We start from the raw sequence: 20,627 nt of genomic DNA, 5'->3' as shown, positions 1-20,627 counted from the left end.
TCGAACTCTTTGCCTTAAACTGGCAACAGACTGAAGACGGACTCCAGCTAATGATGAATATTGAGGCTGTGTTTGCACACTCTGTACTATACACTATAAACTCAATGAGTTAATACTGTTTATATACTTTAAATATGATTAGGACGATGACCGTTCGCACTAAGTTTCCCAAGATGCATTTCTAACCTCCAAAGATAAAATCCTGAAGTAGATCCATATAACTTGTGTATATACACATTTTATTCACACATTTCAGAGATTTTCGGAAACCCGCCATTGTGCTACTGAAAAAACTTTCTGTCAACTTCAAAACAAGAGCTCTATTTACAAAAGCCATCAAAAACCAATGGAAGACGAGAACAGATGCTTTTATTTTGAAGAGGGAATGTTTGACTTTTAGCTTGAAGCCGCTCCCAGGACGATTTAACATTCCACTCACAATGTATCATGGGGTGGTTGAGTATGGCTCGTGTACCCACTGTGCAAAAATGTCCTGATATAGTATATATCCGGGTATTTCTCGCGTACTCAATCTTTTCATACTATCTAATGTGAATGCACTACATACTAATTTTGTTGTCAAAGTTAGTATGAGTACGTCATTTCTATATTAACCATCTTTAGGATTATTGGTTAGTTAAATACCTTGTTGCCATGCCTTGAATTTTTTTTCCTCTAGAGATGGGCAATATTGGCCCATTGATATTATGGTGATAGTGCCATCTAGTGATGGAAAATATTATTGTTAGGGTTTTCCGACTTGACCTTTCACAATGGGTCATTTCCTGTCAAAACCGGATGTACCGTAACGTGCCCCTGTGATGTCGTCGGACCTTCTAGAAATGGCTTGTTAACCTTCATCTTGTGTAGATGTGTATTTTGTTTTAGAGTCATTTCACGCAGTAATAAAGTTCATTGTTTCCTGTTTGTACTTGTTTAACTAGATCAAAGGCTAACCACTAGGCTAAAGCTAACTCACTAGCTATATTATTATCAATCGATCTGCACCTCATGTACAAACTACATAAGAAATGTGATGTGTAATATTTAGTTCTTTATTGTTACAGTTTCACAGTAAACATCAGAGACTCTTTGCTTGTTATGGAGTTCTTGCAGCTGTTTAACTGTTTGGATAATTAGTCTAAACAGCTACTGAGGCAACAAATAATATGACAACAAATAATATGGCACCTTTTCCATTTCTCAAGTTAAAAGTTATTCTTATTTTGCACAAATTGTTTATTTGTGGAATACATGCAGTGAAGCATCACATTAAAAGTAGGTTTAACCAGTTATTTCCATGGATATATTTATACTAGGACCTAAAATTAGGTTCGGGGTGTGGTTTGTGTATTTATTGATATCGGTTAAATTTAGTGTTGGACAATATCAGCATATTGGATATTGGCAAAAAGGCTCAAATCTGACATCGTTTTTTTTTTTTTTAATTTTTTTCGAATTTCTACATTATTATGAATGCAATAATATTAGTTTGAGGCAAAAGCTTTTTCTTTATGTTCATTTTTAAACCTTAGGAGAGAGTGAGAACGTTATTTATATCTGAAATGGTGGTACATTTTTCACCTTAAGGTTCTACTTGGTGTGGAATGTGAAGATGTCTGGTCCTCTAGCTTCATGCTGTGTTATCAGACCTTTGTGGTTTATTTAGTCAAGCATAGATAGATTATCATTACTAAAATCACTGCTTCATAAAATGTCTTGAAGGAATGTAGGCGTGTGTCTTTTGCTCACTTTGTTTATGAACACAATCAGATGCCTATCACCACCAAACACATCTATAAATACTAACCATGTGCAATAGGTCTATGTGCAATAATATTAACACTGACGAAGAACCAAGCAGGCTAAGAGCGAGGTGCAATTTCTTATTTAAGACAAAATATTATCACATTTGCACTTTATCATCTGCCTTATGCACTTTAACTGCTATGGTCATGGTTATTTCTGATCTGTTGACAGCTAAATATCATTATATTTGAGTGTTTGTATTTTATCACACTGTCTGATTTTTAGTTTTCTTTTTCTTTTTTTCCAGTTATAAAAAAATGTGATTTCTGCTGTATTCATCAACCTGCTGGGGACTACAGATGGAAACTAGCCTGTGTCTACAATAAATCTGGCACATTTACATGTTCACAAATAAATAACTTAACAGTGGCGGTGGTGAAGGAAGCAGGCTTGTAATCAGAGGGTCACCGGTTCAAATCTGACCTGGGCCATCAGGTTAACCATAACTGCTTGTGTCGTACGTTGCTTTGGATAAAAGTGTCTGCTAAGTTAAATCTTAATCTTGTTTTCTTGTAACATCCACTGTGTGTTGCATTGTGTAAAACTGTAGGATGTGATATCATTACCACTGAAGGCAAAGCTACATTTACATGCATAGGTAGTTTTGTTTGTCACATGAACTAATGTTGAAATCAAAGTAAAGGCTTCTCAAACACTTGAGGTTAAGTTGCTGTTTGGTTTCCTGGGTGTGTGGATCATTGTCCTTGACTTTACAATGTTTACTGTTTTGTTGTCATTGTCTAATTGTCGATGTGAACTCTGTTTGGATGGTTTTTGTGGTTTTTGTTGAAACAGCAGTGCACGTTCTGTGTCTGCTGGTTACTGGGCTACAGGGTGTGTTCATCAGTCTGGGTTTGAACATGATCATGTGACACACACTCAATCACACAGACTTTGATCAGCGTGCTTGGAGTAGTGAAGTATGTGCCACTCACAACCCAACTTTGTGTTGGTCAGCTGATGGTGCAGTAACAGATATAACAGTACTTTCTTTTATTGATGACTTAGCATGCTCATATTTTTTGTTGCTCTATGATGTCCATAAGGATACTAAGTCCTTGTATGGAATTGATGGAATGGGCTTCAGTGTGAGAAATTCCTAAAATACTATAGTTTTCCCCCTCAGTGTAGACAGCTTAAAGGTTTATATCATATGGATGTAATAATTGATCATTTCCAGGGTGAGACTCACTGGTTGGTATCAGCAAATAGGTTTGCAGGGAAAATGCAATCTAGGGCTGGGCAATATGCCTGAAAAATGTGTCATGATATAAGTATTTCACATGAGTCGAAATTGATAATTATTTTTAACCTATTTAAAATAAGGACCAGAAGAAAAAGCCAAGTTTAAATACTTTTATTTAAAAAAAAAAAAAAAAAAAAGGTCAATGAAACTATGGAAAAATACCTAGAAAAACTCAATTAAAAGATAAACTGCTCAATGTACAAATGTAGATATTAAATAAATGCTTAATCAAACCAAATATGCAACACATTTTGTGAATAACAAATCAGTGCACAACTGAGGTAGAACTAACATTTCTGACATGAAACGAACAAATTAAGAAAATATTATTGGGCAATTTTACATTTTGGCATTTATTTCATTTGCATTGCAAACTGCTTTATTAAACTAAAGATCCTTTTATTTTGTTATTTAAATGGGTCAACACTGACAGTTTCAAAGTACACCAAGTGTTTTCGTAAGCAAAATGTGTTAAAAATAAGTAGTGTTGTTAAGGGGTGGAAAATTCACGGGTAATTTCCACATGACCTTAGAATTGGAAATTTTAGTCATTTTCAAAAATAAAAACTTTTCACAGGAATTATTTATTGGAATTGACCAGAAATGACATGCACACGAGACATTTTCATGTCATGTTGGGGCCACATTTTAAATAGAAAAAAGTTCAGGTTACTTTTCCCGTTTCAGAACGTGAATTCCCCATTTTCCTTGATTACGGAAAATCCCTACAGCGGTAGTTAGAAGATTTTTATTTAGTTTTTTTTCATGAACATTTGATGTTATTTCAATACCAGCAGCTCATTTTGTTTGTAGCTCTTCCCAAACATCACTGCAGCTACAATTGTGGAGCAGCTTCAGGCAAAAGGCGACTGTAGCACATTAAGTACACCGTCATGCTTTTAAAAAGAGTCCAGCAGGGTCTTTGTGGATGGAGATCCATGGGGATTAATAGTATTTGTTTGTCCGGTTTTGTATTTGTACAGTTGTGCTTATAAGTTTACATACCCTAGCACAGTGTTTCTCAAATGGGGGTACGTGTACGCGATAGCACTACAGGGGGTAGTTAAGAAAGAGAGTGTGGAAAATTAACAAATGAAAGCATTAAAATATGGGATTTATCGTGTGTATTTTTAGTTAAAATAATAACAATAATGATGATGATGAAATGATCTTGATTAGAACATGAACTGAAAATACAAGGATCAGTCTTGGTCCCATATCAGGAAGGAGATGACTGGAAATGATCAAAACTAAAGAAATAAATCTATTCATACTGTTTCATTCCACTTACAGAAAAGTATTATTTATAATGTGTTATCACTCATTAGTTCAATTTATTTATTTATTTTAAATAAAGCATCCATCATTATGCTCTATAGTAGGTTTTTCATAGTATTCTGAGCAAAGTGTTGTGGTCGGACAAAGAGGCTATGTACTTGGATTCCAAAGTAAGAGGGCCCTAGCAGATGTGGTGAAATATTTACAGTTAACTTTTTTATAATTTTTGCCAAAAATATTTGGCTTTATTTAATCATTTGCTGATGTTGTGGGTTTCTCTGAAAACTATTTAGTGTTTGAAAAGAAAACGCAGGTTATGCTAATTTATGAGCGCATAAATATGGCTTAAATAGTCTGTCCTGTGTTTTAGAAAGTCTTTTATTTTCTCAGTGAATTGATTCAATTGTCAGATAAATCTGTCATGTTATTTATGGGGTTTTTCTGTGATTGTTATAAATCCATTTATTGCTCCTTGTTGGATAAGAAGATTATGTAAAAGAATTAGGACTTGACGTTGCATTATTATTACTGTAAAATAATGAGTTGCTCTGTAAGCGTCTGTTGGTGTGCGTGCACTGGGCGATTCCTTTGAAACCCAAATCTATTTGTTGCATCAACAATTTAAAGAGCTACAAATAATGCATTTAAAGGGACAGTACTATGAAAAATCACTTTATAATGGTTTTGCTACAGTGATAAACATCCCTTTAGCCTCATTCAGAGGGACAAAGTTGAAAAAGTTCTGTTTCCTCCCTCCATTGTTATTCTACATTTATTCTACATGTTGTGACGTCACATCACTAAATTTGTTCTCTGAATTAACCCATCCCTGAGGAGCAGTGGGCAGCCACGATCCCACAGTGATGGACCAGGTGAGATTAGAACCTGTGACCCTCAGATTACAAGCCTGCTCCCTTAACCACTAGTCCCTTTATCCACAGTTAATATATTTACGCTCACTGTTTAGATAATCCAGCATATGGATAATCCGAAGCGCAGTGAGCGCTCACAATTGGTTTAATTTTTAGTAGCCGCGATATCACCTCGTGTCACCTTTGACATGATCTGACGTGTTTGTTACCCAATGCAACACAGCAGTAGAACAAAACAAATGATTATCACCTTAAATGGACTATTCCTGTGGTTAGAAGAGGTGATGATGACAAGAAAGTGACACAGCAGCTTAACACTCCGGTGAGTGTTTGAAACGGATGACTCAGATGACAGTTTACTCCGCTGCTGCTGCGCACACACACACACGCACACACAGCCTGAAGCAGCTTTGTCGGACTCACAAACACAATAGCCTCTTAAATAGCCATGTGTTTTACTGTAATGTGCAGTTTCTTAGCTGAAAACAATAACAAGGGTGTGTGGATAGCAAAAGACAATCGCTATGGTGATCACTCTCTACAAGAGCGAGGCGTCTGCATCTACAGACACGCCCACTCATGCTTACTCATGAAGGCCCCAAAACAGCCTGTTTTTAGAAGCATCATAAAAGGGACTTTTTAGAGGGGTTAAAACTCTGGAAAACAGGCGAGTTTGGTACAATAAATCTCAAATATTTTTGGGGTTCTTAGAACAAATGGAGATGTGCAAAAAATGGCATAATACTGGACCTTTTAAAAAAATAAAATAAATAATAATAATTCTTGTTAACTTTATCAGTGCAGAAATAGTAATAAAAAAAAAGTTCAAACTTCATCTGAGCTGAACTTTTGATGGTCTCCAGTGTGATTTATGGCAAAACTAAAATGCATAATTTGAACATAGCTGCTGTATAAAAAGGTTTGTTTGTTTTGTGTCCGTGAGAAGAGGAGAAGAGGAGATTGGTTTTGCTGGGAGGATTTTAGATTACTGAGTGATTGCTCTGTTTGAAAACATGCCCTCTCCTCTGGCAGGAACAACCTTCTCTGATAGTCACGCTAAGTCTAATCCTATTACTCTTTGTCTTCACAGACGGGACGCATCGATAAATCCTACCCCTCGGTGTGTGGTCACACGGGTCCGGTGTTAGACATCGAGTGGTGTCCTCACAATGACCAGGTCATCGCCAGCGGCTCCGAGGACTGCACCGTGATGGTAATGACTGCCTCTCCCATTGGACGTGAACATCGGGGCCTCTTAAAGTGCAAGCGCACATTCTTGAGTTGATAAGTGACAAGAATCAACATGTTCTTATTGCGAAAGGCCAGGCTGTTGCAAAGCAGGGATGGTTGCAGGCCTCACCCTCTGGATTAGATTAGGCTCAAATATGTGTTGCAGGAATCAGAGCTAAGGAATGATTCAGCTGTTTATTGAGCTGAGGTCACAGACTTATTTAAGGCTGTAGTTGTACTTCCTTAAAAAAGAAAAAGGCCTTATTTGGACTGTGAAAGGTTGAGTTTCGTTTTCAGTTTGTTTAGATCAAACGTGTCAAACTCTTGGCATGGGGGCCAAATCCGGCACTCTGGAACATCCACTTCGGCCCGCAGGAGAAAGTAAAAATGACAGAGAAAACATGAATCAGTGTGTGAATGAAACTCAACAATATTTGCAGAGGCTCACAGTTGCCCAGGTGCTTATATCGCATGATTGTAGTAATTTTTAAGGTTAATTAGATGAAAACTTCTTACAAAATCCTTCAATTTTCTTTAATTTACAACATATTATTTCCCTTAATTAAATAGAAATTGGTCACAAAATCTAGAAAATTTAAAGTGAAGATCCTGTTGGGACTGATATCTGTCACTTATTGCTTGGATATGGTCGGTTTCTTACATATTTAGTATTTTATGTATACGTAGAACTCCAATCTGGGCACAATAAAGTTGAAATTACTCGTTTTCCCGCATAAAATCTGCGGCCCACTTCAGATCAAACTGCTCCATATTTGGCCCCTGAATTAAAATGAGTTTGACACCCCTGGTTTAGATGGTTCCACATCCTCATCTTCAAGTCCTTGTGGTAAATACACTGCAAGCCGTTTTCATTTTTATTTAGTTTTAGTCAAAATGTAGTCATACGGACTATTTCAGTTTAGTGTTAGCCAACTAAATGACATTAAGACTAAAGTTGACGAAATCTGTTACAATTATAGTCGACTGAAAAATGCAACATAAGAATGTATGCATTTTTTAAAAAATATACTAAATGACCATTTCTTAACCTAATCTGGGATGTTGTTATTGTTTGTAAATACACAAACAGATTGGATGTGATCATGGTGTAAGACTTTTTTTTACACTGTAGATCATACAATTTTGTTGCACAGATTGCAAGCATGGGTTGGACTAATTGGAAAAGTAATGCAATGGTTTAAGTCATACTTGGAGGAGCGAAGTTATTTTGTAAGCATTGGAAATGTTGAATCTGACAGATTACCAATGTCCTGTGGGATTCCTCAGGGCTCTGTTTTTGGACCCCTTCTGTTTATGCTTCCTTTAGGTCAAATTGTACAGAACTGTAAGGTTGATTATCAGAGCTACGCAGATGACGCACAACTATATCACTGAACCCAGATGACTATGGTCCCATTGAGGTGTTGTGTGACTGTTTAGAAAAAGTAAACTGCTGGATGAGTGAAAACTTCCTTCAAATAAACCATGATAAGATGGAGGTGATTGTCTTTGGTAACAAGGAAAAGAGGACTGCTGTCAGCAATTATCTTGAGTCTCAATCTTTAAAAGCTAAAGATCAAGTCAAAAACCTTGGTGTTCTGATTGACTCAGATCTTACATTCAGCAGCCAAATCAAATCTATCACAAAAATAGCTTCTACCACCTAAAGAACATCTCCAGAGTTAAAGGTTTAATGGCTCAGAAAGATCAGGAGAAACTGGTCCATGCTTTTATCTCCAGCAGACTGGACTATTGTAATGGTCTTCTGACAGGAATCCCCCAAAAGAGCATCAAACAGCTACAGCTGGTTCAGAACGCTGCAGCTCGGGTCTTAACCAGAACAAAGAGGTCAGAGCACATTACTCCAGTTTTAAAGTCTTTACACTGGCTCCCAGTCAGCCTCAGAATAGACTTTAAAGTTCTGCTGCTGGTGTATAAATCTGTGAATGGGTTTGGTCCAGAATACATCAGTGAGATGTTAGTCAGGTATGAAACCAGCAGGTCTCTTAGATCTATGGACACAGGTCAGATAGTGGAGACCAGAGCTCACAGTAAACATGGTGATGCTGCTTTTAGTTGTTATGCTGCAAATAATTGGAACAAACTGCCAGCAGAGCTGAAGTCAGCATCACATGTGAACATTTTTCAAAGTTAAAAGCTCTATTTTTATCTACTGCATATGATTGAGAGGGAGATTTTTGGTCATGTTTTTGATGTAATGTGTTTGTTGATGATTTTAATTGATTTTACTGATGATTTTAAATGTTCTAAATTGTTTTAAATTGATTTTAAACTGTTGAATGTTTTATCATGTAAAGCACATTGAGTTGCCTTGTGTATGAAATGCGCTATACAAATACATTTCCCTTGCCTTGCCTTGCCTTGCCTTGCCTTTTAACCTATGGGTGGGGACCCCATCAGGGATAGTTTAAATGTGGTTGCCTGAAATGTTTAAGTAATGAATTTTTAGAAATTACTTAAAAAATTATTTTTTAAATTATTGTTTTTTCACAAATTAAAACACAAAAAAACTGTATTCCATACTTTCACTTTGTCAAATATAAAAATAGTTATTTCTGCTACTACTACTACTAAAAATAATAACAATAATATGGGCTACTAATAGTATAACAAAGTTGATCAAAAACTAATTCTAAAAAAAAAAAAAAAAAAGTCTTTAGGTTCGCCAGAAATTTTGGGGTCACGATCCGAAAAAGGTTAGAAACCACTGGTGTAAGATCACATGATTTCTGATTGGATTTTATCCCATGTGACAAGATTGTTTTGTTTTTCTTAGTTAACATAAACTATCTATATATTTTGATATAGTTTTCATTCACATGAATTTCTTTTTAGTCAGTCTTGTTATTGTCACTTAAAAAACGTAGTTCACGTAAGCTGATTCAAATTTTTAGTCAAAAAAACTGCAAATCTGTGCCATATGTCTGCAAAGACCAATGACAGAAGGAGAAGCTTTGCATTTCTTTAAATTCAAATTTGCAAAGGTAAATGTTCCACATGAAGTGTAATCCACTGATTTTAGAGCAAAGGATGCATTTGGTCAATAATGAATACGGTACCTTGTAGCTGTGCAGATTTCAATCCAAAATGTGGGAAACTGAGTGGAAAACAGACACCAACACACTATGTCACAATGCCTGATAAAGTTAAAGTAAAGTGTAATCCTGCATTAGAAATGACCTCTTTACCTAACCTATCAGCCTTTACCCACATCACAAATAAAGCTATTGCATTTAGCTCAGTGTATTTCACAAAGGCTATGTTTGAAATCGCATAATAACGTGCTATACACTACACACTCAGAGTATATACTGTCTACTATATACTATTAGTATGGTTAGGACGATTAGGATGATGACCATTCCCACTGAAATATACTTCCAAGTTTATTTATTGAAGAAGAGGTTATAAGAAATAAATGACTTGGATCACTCCTGTCTGTCACAAACTTTGAGTTACTGTCGCCCTCTTCAGGTTTCCTTCGGAAACAACATATACAAATGTGTACAACACTCCTTTATTGATCCCCCAGAGTGGAAATCCAATTTTGCAGCAACATAATAGAAGAAGAGATAGTCGAAACAAAAATAATTATCAACATCTGATAATAGTGCAAAATGTAGAGCTGTAGGTCAGACATCAATTACAAACAAAAACAAAACATAAATGACAAAGTGTATAATGTGTGTTCTCTATTCGACAATGTATGTGTTGAATGGCAATGTTCTCTCTTAGGTTTAAGATTTTACATGGTTGTTGGAACTTATTTTTCTACCTTTTTTTTCTCAACCTGACCTGCTCATGTTCACACAGGTTTGGCAAATCCCTGAGAATGGCCTCGTCACTCCCATGGCTGAGCCCGTGGTGGCGCTCGAGGGCCACTCAAAGCGCGTTGGCATCGTCGCGTGGCATCCAACAGCACGCAATGTCCTCGTCAGTGCAGGTCAGCCTGCTCACTGTGTCCTGAAATTGTAACTATTGTGAACGTCCAAAGTGGTACTACAGACGTGATGAAAGGGTTAAGTTGGTGGTGTTTATTATTTAGAGCAGCTGGAGGCGATTTTTTTTTTTTATCCGATAATGACATAGTGTTGGGAGGGGTGGGCGATAAGGGGAAAAAAAAGAATCACAATTTTTTCTTTGTAAAATCACGATCACGATTTTAACCTAAAGATCATTTAGACTATTTTAAAGTTATTTACCAATAAAACAAACCAATTCACCAACTTAAAATCATCACCGTAAATAGAAAAAAGGGATAAAATTTCTGTAAGGAATTTATCAAAGTGGTTCCAAGTATAATTAACATCAAACAAAAAGGCTGACATGTTCTTTTAGTCAGTGTTTTTACTTTGTTTCACAAAAATGGTGTAGAATTAGCAACACTTTAAGCAGTCTTTAGAACGCCTCAATTCACACAGTTTAGACAATCATATCCTTTACAAGATAAAACGTTACTGCTTTGGTTACATAGGGCCTGGGTGTTATGGACCAATATTCATATCGCAATATGAATAGGTGACTTAAATTTCATAGAGCGTAGATCTGCACAGATTGAGTGCTTAATAATTCTTAGGTGTGTCTGTAGTACTAACAAGAGCTTGACTAGCAAATGGTGTGATTTGGTTGAGGAAAAAAAAACCCCTTTGGATGTGCTGTGTATGGGCCACAGAGATATGGCACAGACATTGCACCGCAAGGGATAAAATGTGCAGACGGTTCTACGATGTCCGCGATTTGGCAGGTCGTCATGTTTTAATCCCTAACGATCGCACATCCTTAAGTAAATACCTTATTGGCACAGGTAAAAAGATGTAAAAGGTCATAATTGCCCCTCAAAAGTTTGTTTCGATCTTCATACAATGCATTGTGGGATGTGGAGTCCATTAGATGGATGCATAGAAGTGTTTTTACTTTATTCTTACTGAGATTTCAAGGAGGAGCATTTTTGTTCTAATTTGTTCCCAGTGATATCACCTCACTCCGAGACATTCAATTTCGGCTACATTGGTGTATTTCCATGTGAGCCCCAAAATAAACATCCACCATTGTTTTTCTGCACGTTTCCGTCCCTGAAAACACCAGAAATGTGTTGTGAAGTCACTTTGGCTGAGTTTTTGAGGCAAACTTTTCGAACAATGTCAATAAATGTGTGTAAAACAAACTTTCCAGCAGCAATTTCAACCTTTTACATCTTTTTTAGACCAAATGATGGTTGATTTATTGATCTTTAAAAGTGGTTCTCAAACTTTTTTGGCTCAAGTACCCCCTTTCTCCTACTTTTGAATTCAAGTACCCCCTTATGTCCTACAAGACTTTGCTCAGAATTCTGTTAAAAAAAAAAAAAAAAACTATAGACCATAATGAGTGATAACACACATTTTAAAGAATCTCATTTTGTTAACAAGTAGAATGAAACAGTATTAAGTACCTCCTGATTAGATTTATTTCTATAGTTTTTAATCGTTTATAGTCATATCCCTCCTGATGTGGCACCAAGTGTCTGATCCTTGTTTTCAGTTAATGTTTTAATCAATATCATTTCTATCATCATTTCGTGTGTTTTGTTGTTGTTTGTTCCTTTTTATTATTCAGTATATTTTTTCTTTTATCTAGTGTGTTTTTCTAGTGTGTTGGTATTATTAGATGTAAACTCTGAAGCTCAACTTCACCTCCATCCATTCTTAGGTTGTGACAACATGATCATCATCTGGAACGTTGGCACAGGGGAGGCCATGATCAGTCTGGAGGACGAGCATCCCGACGTCATTTTCAGCGTGAGCTGGAACCGCAACGGCAGCCTTCTCTGCACTGCTTGTAAGGACAAGTCCATCCGTGTCATCGACCCCCGCAAGGACGGGGAAAAGATCATCGCTGTGAGCGCTTTTTTCATTCATTTTCTGCTGTAAAAGTTTATTTTTATGTCTTAGGTTTGTGGTAGTTAGGGATGGGGACCTTTCACATTTGAACCAATACTCTGTACCTGTGAACAGGGTTTGGGTCAATTACATTTTTTAGTTACAATTACGTTTTCAATTATCCATGTTCAATTACAATTCAATTACGATTACAGTAACAAGCATTTATTCCAATTACAATACTTTATTATCCTCAGATAGTTAACTACAATTTCTCAATTACTAAAGTTCAATTACAATTAATCACATCTACTAATAAATAACCTAATAAAAGTGAACCATCTCTTATGATAACGGGTCATAAATCAGCTGTAAAATACACTAAAAACAAATATCTATCATCTAATTTTTCTCTTGGTTATCTTATTAGGCTTCCTAATTAATTTAATTATAGGTTTTGATAGTGATGGTGCGGGCATCTGAGACATTTTTGTGTCAGTATACCCCACAATTTCAATTTTTTTTAAATAGGAAAATGTGGGAAAGCTTGATATGAAACATATTTTAATAATTAACTACTAATGTGTATAACTGTATATAGAACTGTAACATGGTTCAACTGTTTTGGGTTAAATTCTAATTGACAATTTTTATAGAATTTTAATGGCAATTCCAAAGTCAATTATCTAAACTCAATTACGATTCTAACAAATTAAAAGTAATTAATGATCAATTACACGATTACAATTATAATAGCCCCCAACCTGCCTGTGAATCTGTAGCGGTACCAATTTTCAGTACTTTAGTGTGATAATAAATGGTAAATAATAAAATCTCAAAATGTTTCTATTTATCATATTTATTTCCTATAGTAAAAACAAACTTTAGCAAATATATCAGACCAACATCAACTGTTTGTACGACAAAAATGAACTTATTCATAGCTCGTCTGGAGCGAAGCCGCTGTGCCCGGTCTGATTCATTAGTGTACGGCTCTGAAAGCGGAGTGGGCTTCTATCGGTTACCCACTTTTCTATCAAAAGAACCAAGTTTTTGTTTAGTGCTAGTGCCAGAGCTTAGTTGGTTCTCGTCCTGTTTATCCTAAGAACCGTGTGTGCTGAGGAGCCCGTTTTATTTATTCAGCCCGTGCAGCCACGAGGTGAAGGGCAGAGCGAGGTGCTCCCCTCTCTTTTCTCTTTAATACCACTACTTTACCAGGGTTTGTGATCACGTAATTGATAATTAATTACAATTTTGTTGCAATTATAATCGTAATTGTAATTTTAAAAATCTGTCGCCATTGTAATCCTAATTGAATTGTATCTGAGTTAAGATAATTGACTTTTTAATTGTAATTACAATTTTACAGAGTAACAATACTGTAAACGTACTGATGTAGTTTATAATTATTGCTAAATTCCAACCCTTGTCACTTGTTGGGCTTTTACATAATACATTATAATCAATGCACTAAAATATAAATAAACACACGAACCACATACAGTCATGCTAATGCTGTGAAGCACTTAAGGGCAAAGTGCTGTTAAATGTAGGGTAATCGATTTTCAAAAGCTAGCATGAATGTAGATTTCAACCAAAAACTTAAAAAGTGTATCTGGAGAAAATCGCCTCCCCTAGCTTTAAAATCAACTACAGTTGTGTGTGAAAGTCAGGGCACCCCTTTAAAAACAGCATATTTTATATATTTAAAAAGTTATATTCATATTTACTGTCTCTCTGGTATATGGGAAAAAAAGACAATATTGTCAGGAAACATTAATGCATAGTTACATTTTATTTTATAAATTGAACAAAATTACAAAAATGAAAAACATAATTTTGGCATGTGCAAAAGTCGGGGCACCCTGAGAGTTTCAAAGTGTCAGATTCTTTTTACAAGCTCAGACCTCTACCAGCTCATTGGTCCTGAAGCATGTGTCAACAATTGTCATTAGGGAGTGCCAGCTGGTGCCAATTTGAGGGTTTCTTAAATACGGCGACTCCACAAACCTTGTACAAACACTCAGCAACCATGGGTTCCTCTAAGAAGCTGTGTAAGACAGAAAAAATGAAAGTAATTGATGCCCACAATGCCGGGGAGGGCTACAAGAAGATAGCAAAGCGTTTTCAGCTTGCAGTTTCCACAGTGCGAGGCATAATTAAGAGATGGCAGGTGAGGGGAACTGTGGAGGTCAAGAAGAGATCTGGAAGACCAAGGAAACTCTCGGAGAGAACAGCTCGTAGTCTGGTCAGAAAGGTAAACCAAAACCCACATTTGACTTCAAAAGACCTCCAGGAAGATTTAGCAGACTCAGGAGTGGTGGTGCACCCTTCCACTGTGCGCCGATACTTGCACAAACAAGACCTTCATGGAAGAGTCTGTAGAAAAAAACCTTATCTACGACCTCATCATAAAATACAACGTCAAAAATATGCAACAGAACATCTACAGAAGCCTGATGACTTTTGGAAACAAGTGCTGTGGACTGATGAAGTTAAAATAGAACTCTTTGGCCACAATAAGCAAAGGTATGTTTGGAGAAAAAAAGGAGCAGCATTTCATGAAAAGAACACCTTGCCAACTGTTAAATATGGGGGTGGATCCATCATGCTTTGGGGTTGTGTTGCAGCCAGTGGGACAGGAAACATTGCTCGGGTGGAGGGAAGAATGGATTCAATTAAATACCAGCAAATTCTGGAGGCAAATATCACAGCATCTGTAAAAAAGCTAAAGCTGAAAAGAGGATGGCTTCTACAACAGGATAATGATCCTAAACATACCTCCAAATCCACCATGGACTACTTCAAGAAACGCAAGCTGAAGGTTTTGGAATGGCCTTCACAGTCTCCCGACTTAAACATTATCGAAAATCTGTGGGTAGATCTTAAAAGAGCTGTGCATGCAAGAAGTCCTAGGAATATTGCAGAACTGGAAGCCTTTTGCAAGGAAGAATGGGGAAAAATCCCAAATAATAGAATCCAGAGACTTGTTGTTGGCAATAAGAAGCGTTTACAAGCTGTGATATCTGCCAGAGGGGGTTTTACTAAGTACTGAAGGTACTGATGCTGTAGGGTGCCCCGACTTTTGCACATGCCAAAATTATGTTTTTCATTTTTGTAATTTTGTTCAATTTATAAAATAAAATGTAACTATGCATTAATGTTTCCTGACAATATTGTCTTTTTTTCCCATATACCAGAGAGACAGTAAATATGAATATAACTTTTTAAATATATAAAATATGCTGTTTTTAAAGGGGTGCCCTGACTTTTGCACACAACTGTATATTTACCATCAAAGTATTAACTTGAAATATCCCTGACAGGAAAAAGAGAAGGCCCACGATGGAGCTCGGCCCATGAGAGCCATTTTCCTCTCCGACGGCAACGTCCTCACCACTGGATTCAGTCGCATGAGTGAGAGACAGCTGGCCCTGTGGAACACCGTGAGTCCTTTATAACCCCGGCCTCGTATAGAACTTCAAAAGATTTTAGATTTTGTTGTTTAATTTGTATTTTTATTGCTTTTCTGAAAAAACATAAACTATTCCAAAAATGTATACTATAGAAATAGTTATAATACCACATTTGTTTAAAGAAGAGTTTTGTGTCCTCCAACTGAAATGTGTATTTGAATATTATCAGCACAACATGGAGGAGCCCATGACTGTCAATGAGATGGACACCAGCAATGGTGTGCTGCTGCCCTTCTATGACCCAGACACCAATGTTGTTTACCTCTGTGGGAAGGTGAGTTTCTTACTAATCAGTAGAAGTGTGCCAAAACATTGATTATTAAATTATTCGTGATCCAACACGTGGCGATTCATAAACGTTCAAAATCAATTGTTTTTCATAATAACTAAATGACAAGCGGAACGAAAGTTAAAGTTACGCATGCCGCCCAGACTAGGGAACAATACAATCATGGTTCAGTTCTGATGAGGCGGTCCGTTAAAGTGTTTCCACCGTTAAGTGTTTTAAGTAAATTGAAATGGAGCTACTTTTTCATTTTAAACCGTTTTATTTGACTTTTTAAGCAAAACAAAATTCATACACATTCCTTTGTATGGTGTATTGTATGATATTAAATAAAGAAAACTTAATAAAATAAAACACTTTCAACGGACACGTACTAAACTCTGGCAGCCCATGTACAAATTAGGGAACTCTTCAATAAATAAACAAAAATGTATTACTTTCAATAAATAAACATGTAATAAAATTAAACTGGCCATTTATTTAAAAGAAGTTCATCGTTTTCTTTACTTTGTCACTCACGTGACAGGATCTCATAAACCCTACTTGCTGACTCACAGGCAAACTCAATTTAGACAGACAGACAATGGGCAGAGCCTATATTTCAAACAGTAGAAACCGCTGTTAAGAAGTCAGTATTGAACCGTGGATGCCGTACCGAACGGTTCATTAATGAGAATTATTACATGCCTAGACCGGACACCTGGCGGTGATGGCAGCAGCTGAATTTTAAAGGCTCAAACATATTTTTGCAGAAATCCTTAGAGAGAAGTTTGCTGGGAGTCTATCAGGCCAATTAAGTGCAATGCTCAGATTATTGAGCTGTGTGGACTTGTCCGCTCTTCTGATGTCCACCCAAGTATGTTTGAGCCTTTGGCTACAGTTAGTGAGCATGAGATTCACACATTTGGATTCAAATCTAGCGTTTGAAAGAATCAAGTGATGTATTCTATAATTTCAAAGTTGGCCAAGAGGAACATGTGCGTTCCCAGCACCAGTGTCTCAGCAGAGAGAACGTTCTCTACCTCCCAGAGGTGTAAAGAGTACTGACATATCCTAGTCAAGTAGAAGTACTGTTACTTGATTGAAATTGTACTCAAGTACAAGAACAAGTAAGTCATACAGTAGCTCAATTAAATAGTACTCAAAGTAAAAGTTACTAGTTACTTTTTGGTAATAAATCTTGCCACGGTTCCCTTACATACAGTAAACATCTCATTTATAAACTTAAAAAAAGAAGAGACCAAATCTTGCACAGTTGGAGCTTAATTTATTTTCCACAAAGGCGTCTGTATAAAATAAATTCAATTCAGAATTTCAAAAAATTCTCAGTTCACAGTGCCATGTGTGTGTAACAACATAATAGGTAGAAACCACAACCTGAACCAAAGAAAGTGACTGAGCATTGATCAAAAATGGCATGACTAAGAAGATATGGATTATGTTCAATGGAGTCCATGAATTGGAAAGAAAAAAAAAAAAGAATTATACTCAAAAAAGTACAAGTACCCATAAAAGCAACTTAATTACAGTAACTTGAATACCTCTGGTATCTGCACAACAGAGCATGTTGACCAGTTCCTTTTTTAACACAAGAATTTGAAAGTTCCTGAGACTGAAGACAATTGATACTGAGTAGCTGCACATTTGCCTCTGCACTGACTTATTAGTCTTAGTAGTCAATTTATTTTTCCTGAATTAGATGGCTTTTGTGTTGGATCAGATTGAAAAAGCTAATATTTTTCTTTTGTATTAAGTTTCCTGTTGGATTTGGTGACTTAACATACTGTATTTAAAAGATTATGGAGATTCATTTGTTTGGTTATTTTAATCGATGGATACCAACACATAAACCGTGTTTAAAGGTACTAGTACAGTGCCCGTCGGAGGTATGCATTCATGTGGGAGCATAAGGGGTATATTTGCGGATCCAATTTTCCTGGTTTAATTCTATGGGACATATGCATGACTTCATCATTACTTTTATATTTTTTGTTTGCTGTATTTTCCTGTAACATATGTTTTTTGGAGTCGTGTATTTATGTATCTTTCTGTTGTCTTTTTGTGCATAAGTGTTTGCTGTTTTTTTTTTTAAATTTAAATATTTTTGTAATGTATGTTTTTTGGGGTCATGTGTATTTTTGTATCTTTCTGTTTTGTTTTTGTATAATTATTGTTTTGTTGCCATTGTAGTGTGATTCAGGAGTCATTCTGTGTATTTTTTGTGTAAATATTTAGTTTTATGTATTTTTAGTATAAATATTTAGTTTTATTTATTTTTAGTATAAATATTTAGTTTTGTGTATTTTGAGCCATTTTTATATTTTTGATGTATTTTTCTGAAATGTATGTATGTCATCATTATGTGTATTTTTTTTTATCTTTCTGTTGTTTTTTTGTGAATTCTTTGTATAATTATTGTTTTTTGTTGCCATTGTAGTGTGATTCTGGAGTCATTTTGTGTATTTTAGTTTGTTTTTTTGGTGTAGTTTTGTGCATTTCTGTTGTCATTTTAGTGTATTTTTTTGTATAAGTATTTAGTTAAGTGTATTTTTTAGTCATTTTCATATTTTTGTTGTCGTTTTGGTGTATTTTTCTGTAATAAATGTTTTTTCTCTTTCACACACGCTGCAGAGAAATCTGTAGCTTTCAACACAGCAGCCATTGCCGTCAATCACTTTCGGTTGAGGTCTGTCCGGTCTAAATAGCGTACGATCAAACTAACGTTTTGAAACGACGACATCGCCAAATAAGGAACAGCAAAAAAATATTTTTCCTCAAAAGAGAAGTCCACAGGAGCGAGATTAGGGCCAAACTCAGCTGGCACGCACCGGAAGAGAGCTGTGCAGTGAAATAGATACAGTGCCCGTCGGAAGTATGCATTCATGTGGGAGCTTAAGTAGAGTTAATTATGTCCAAATGAGTATGTGTTTGAAGGTTGGATGTACAAAGAGGTGTACATACTCTGTGCTCTGTAGTGTTATAAAGGGGTTTATTTGCGGGTGCAAAATAAAACAGCGTGTGCGATTTCCCCGGTTTAATTCTATGGGACATGAACATGATGAATGTGTTTGTTGTTGTTTTTTTACTCGCTTTTATATTTTTTTTGTTTGGTGTATTTTTCTGTAATGTATGTTTTTTGGAGTCATGTGTATTTTTTATTCTTTCAGTTGTCTTTTTGTGCATTTTTGTGTTTTACTTTACTCATTTAGTATATTTAAATAAATACCATCCGTGAAATGTTTGAGACGCTGATAACCAAACTCCATAGACATTGTAGCGCCAATCAGAAAAGTAACAAAACTGCGCAAAACAAAACGTAAATCTCCAAACTTTATGAGTGAGTAAGTAAATTTAAGTATTACCTACAATTCGGCTGTCTTTTAAAAAAAAAAAAAAAACTAAAATAATTTTTTACCTTCCAACCGAGTGGTCAGAGTTTAGCTTCCATGCACGGCATGACACAGAATCTGCAGTTTTCCAGATGGAGTACTGAACGGGTTGAGGTCAAAACCAACTCTAGTGAAACAGCGTGTTATTGAACAACAGTTATATGGTTTAAACAATGGGGAACGTGTCTGCAAAAGACTCACCAGTGGCTGAGCTCCCGTGTTTGAGAAGCTAACGATAGCATGGCACAGGAGGAAGTGGAGTCAGCAGTGGCTCACACACACGAACATCAGTGACTAACATCAGGCCCAATAAGTGAGACTTAAGAGCTTTGCTAGTTTATCAGCGCAAGCACGGCTGCTTAGACGCTCCTCTCCCCTCTCCGGTATAAAACTATCTTCTTCTCTCTCACTCGAGTGTTTACAGTCCGTGTCTGCTTGGCTGTGTGCGCAGCGATTGGCTCTGGCTGCACACGTGACTCTTGCTCGTGTGAGAGCTGTGCAGTGAAATAGATATAGATGGTGCGCTAGCGCCCCATCACACCCTGAGGTCAAAAGCTGAATAGGTTTCATTTCGGGGCCGTCCAGAAATAAAATTAAAATAAACATTTTGAAATGACCAAATTTCTCCAAAATAACAGATACACACACTCGGGGTATTTGGAACCCATTGACCGAGTTTCAGGTCAAACTTGTACCGCGTCGGGGAGATATTTGCTCCGCGCGCACACACACACACACAGACCTCCCTTGCTTTTATAGGTAGATAAAGAAGCCACAAAATGAGGTGAAAAAAAATGCATTGAAAAAAATCGTAATTATCGTTGAGTAATCGAATCGTAGCACCCTGAATCGTAATCGAATCGTGAGGTTCCATAGATTGCACACCTCTACTAATCAGCCACAGTGAAGTCATAAAGATCTTTATTCCCACACAGGGTGACAGCAGCATCCGATACTTTGAAATCACGGATGAGGCTCCATATGTCCACTTCCTCAACACGTTCAGCTCCAAGGAGCCACAGAGGGGAATGGGCTACATGCCTAAGAGGGGCCTGGATGTCAATAAGTGTGAAATTGCCAGGTATATTCAACTCTGTGACATTTTTAACCTGGTTTACCACTAGGAGGCAGCATCACACTGTCACAATGCACAGGACACTCA

At 36.5% G+C, this 20,627-nt stretch overlaps 1 protein-coding gene across 2 annotated transcripts in view; it reads left to right on the top strand.

Moving 5' to 3' along the window:
• coro1ca (coronin, actin binding protein, 1Ca) overlaps positions 1 to 20,627 on the top strand; it is a 61,998-nt gene that overhangs the window by 36,780 nt on the left and 4,591 nt on the right. For both annotated transcript variants that reach the window (XM_028458357.1, XM_028458358.1), the window contains exons 3-8: positions 6,296 to 6,418; positions 10,270 to 10,399; positions 12,145 to 12,332; positions 15,641 to 15,760; positions 15,960 to 16,064; positions 20,401 to 20,546. In XM_028458357.1, the coding sequence (XP_028314158.1) occupies positions 6,296 to 6,418; positions 10,270 to 10,399; positions 12,145 to 12,332; positions 15,641 to 15,760; positions 15,960 to 16,064; positions 20,401 to 20,546 (812 nt within the window). The remainder of the gene's footprint in view (positions 1 to 6,295; positions 6,419 to 10,269; positions 10,400 to 12,144; positions 12,333 to 15,640; positions 15,761 to 15,959; positions 16,065 to 20,400; positions 20,547 to 20,627) is intronic.

This window comes from Gouania willdenowi, chromosome 9 (genome assembly GCF_900634775.1).
Source record: "Gouania willdenowi chromosome 9, fGouWil2.1, whole genome shotgun sequence".
Taxonomy (NCBI): domain Eukaryota; kingdom Metazoa; phylum Chordata; class Actinopteri; order Blenniiformes; family Gobiesocidae; genus Gouania; species Gouania willdenowi.
The sequence above is the reverse complement of the archived record's forward strand: the minus strand, read 5'-3'. Positions and strand labels throughout refer to the sequence as shown.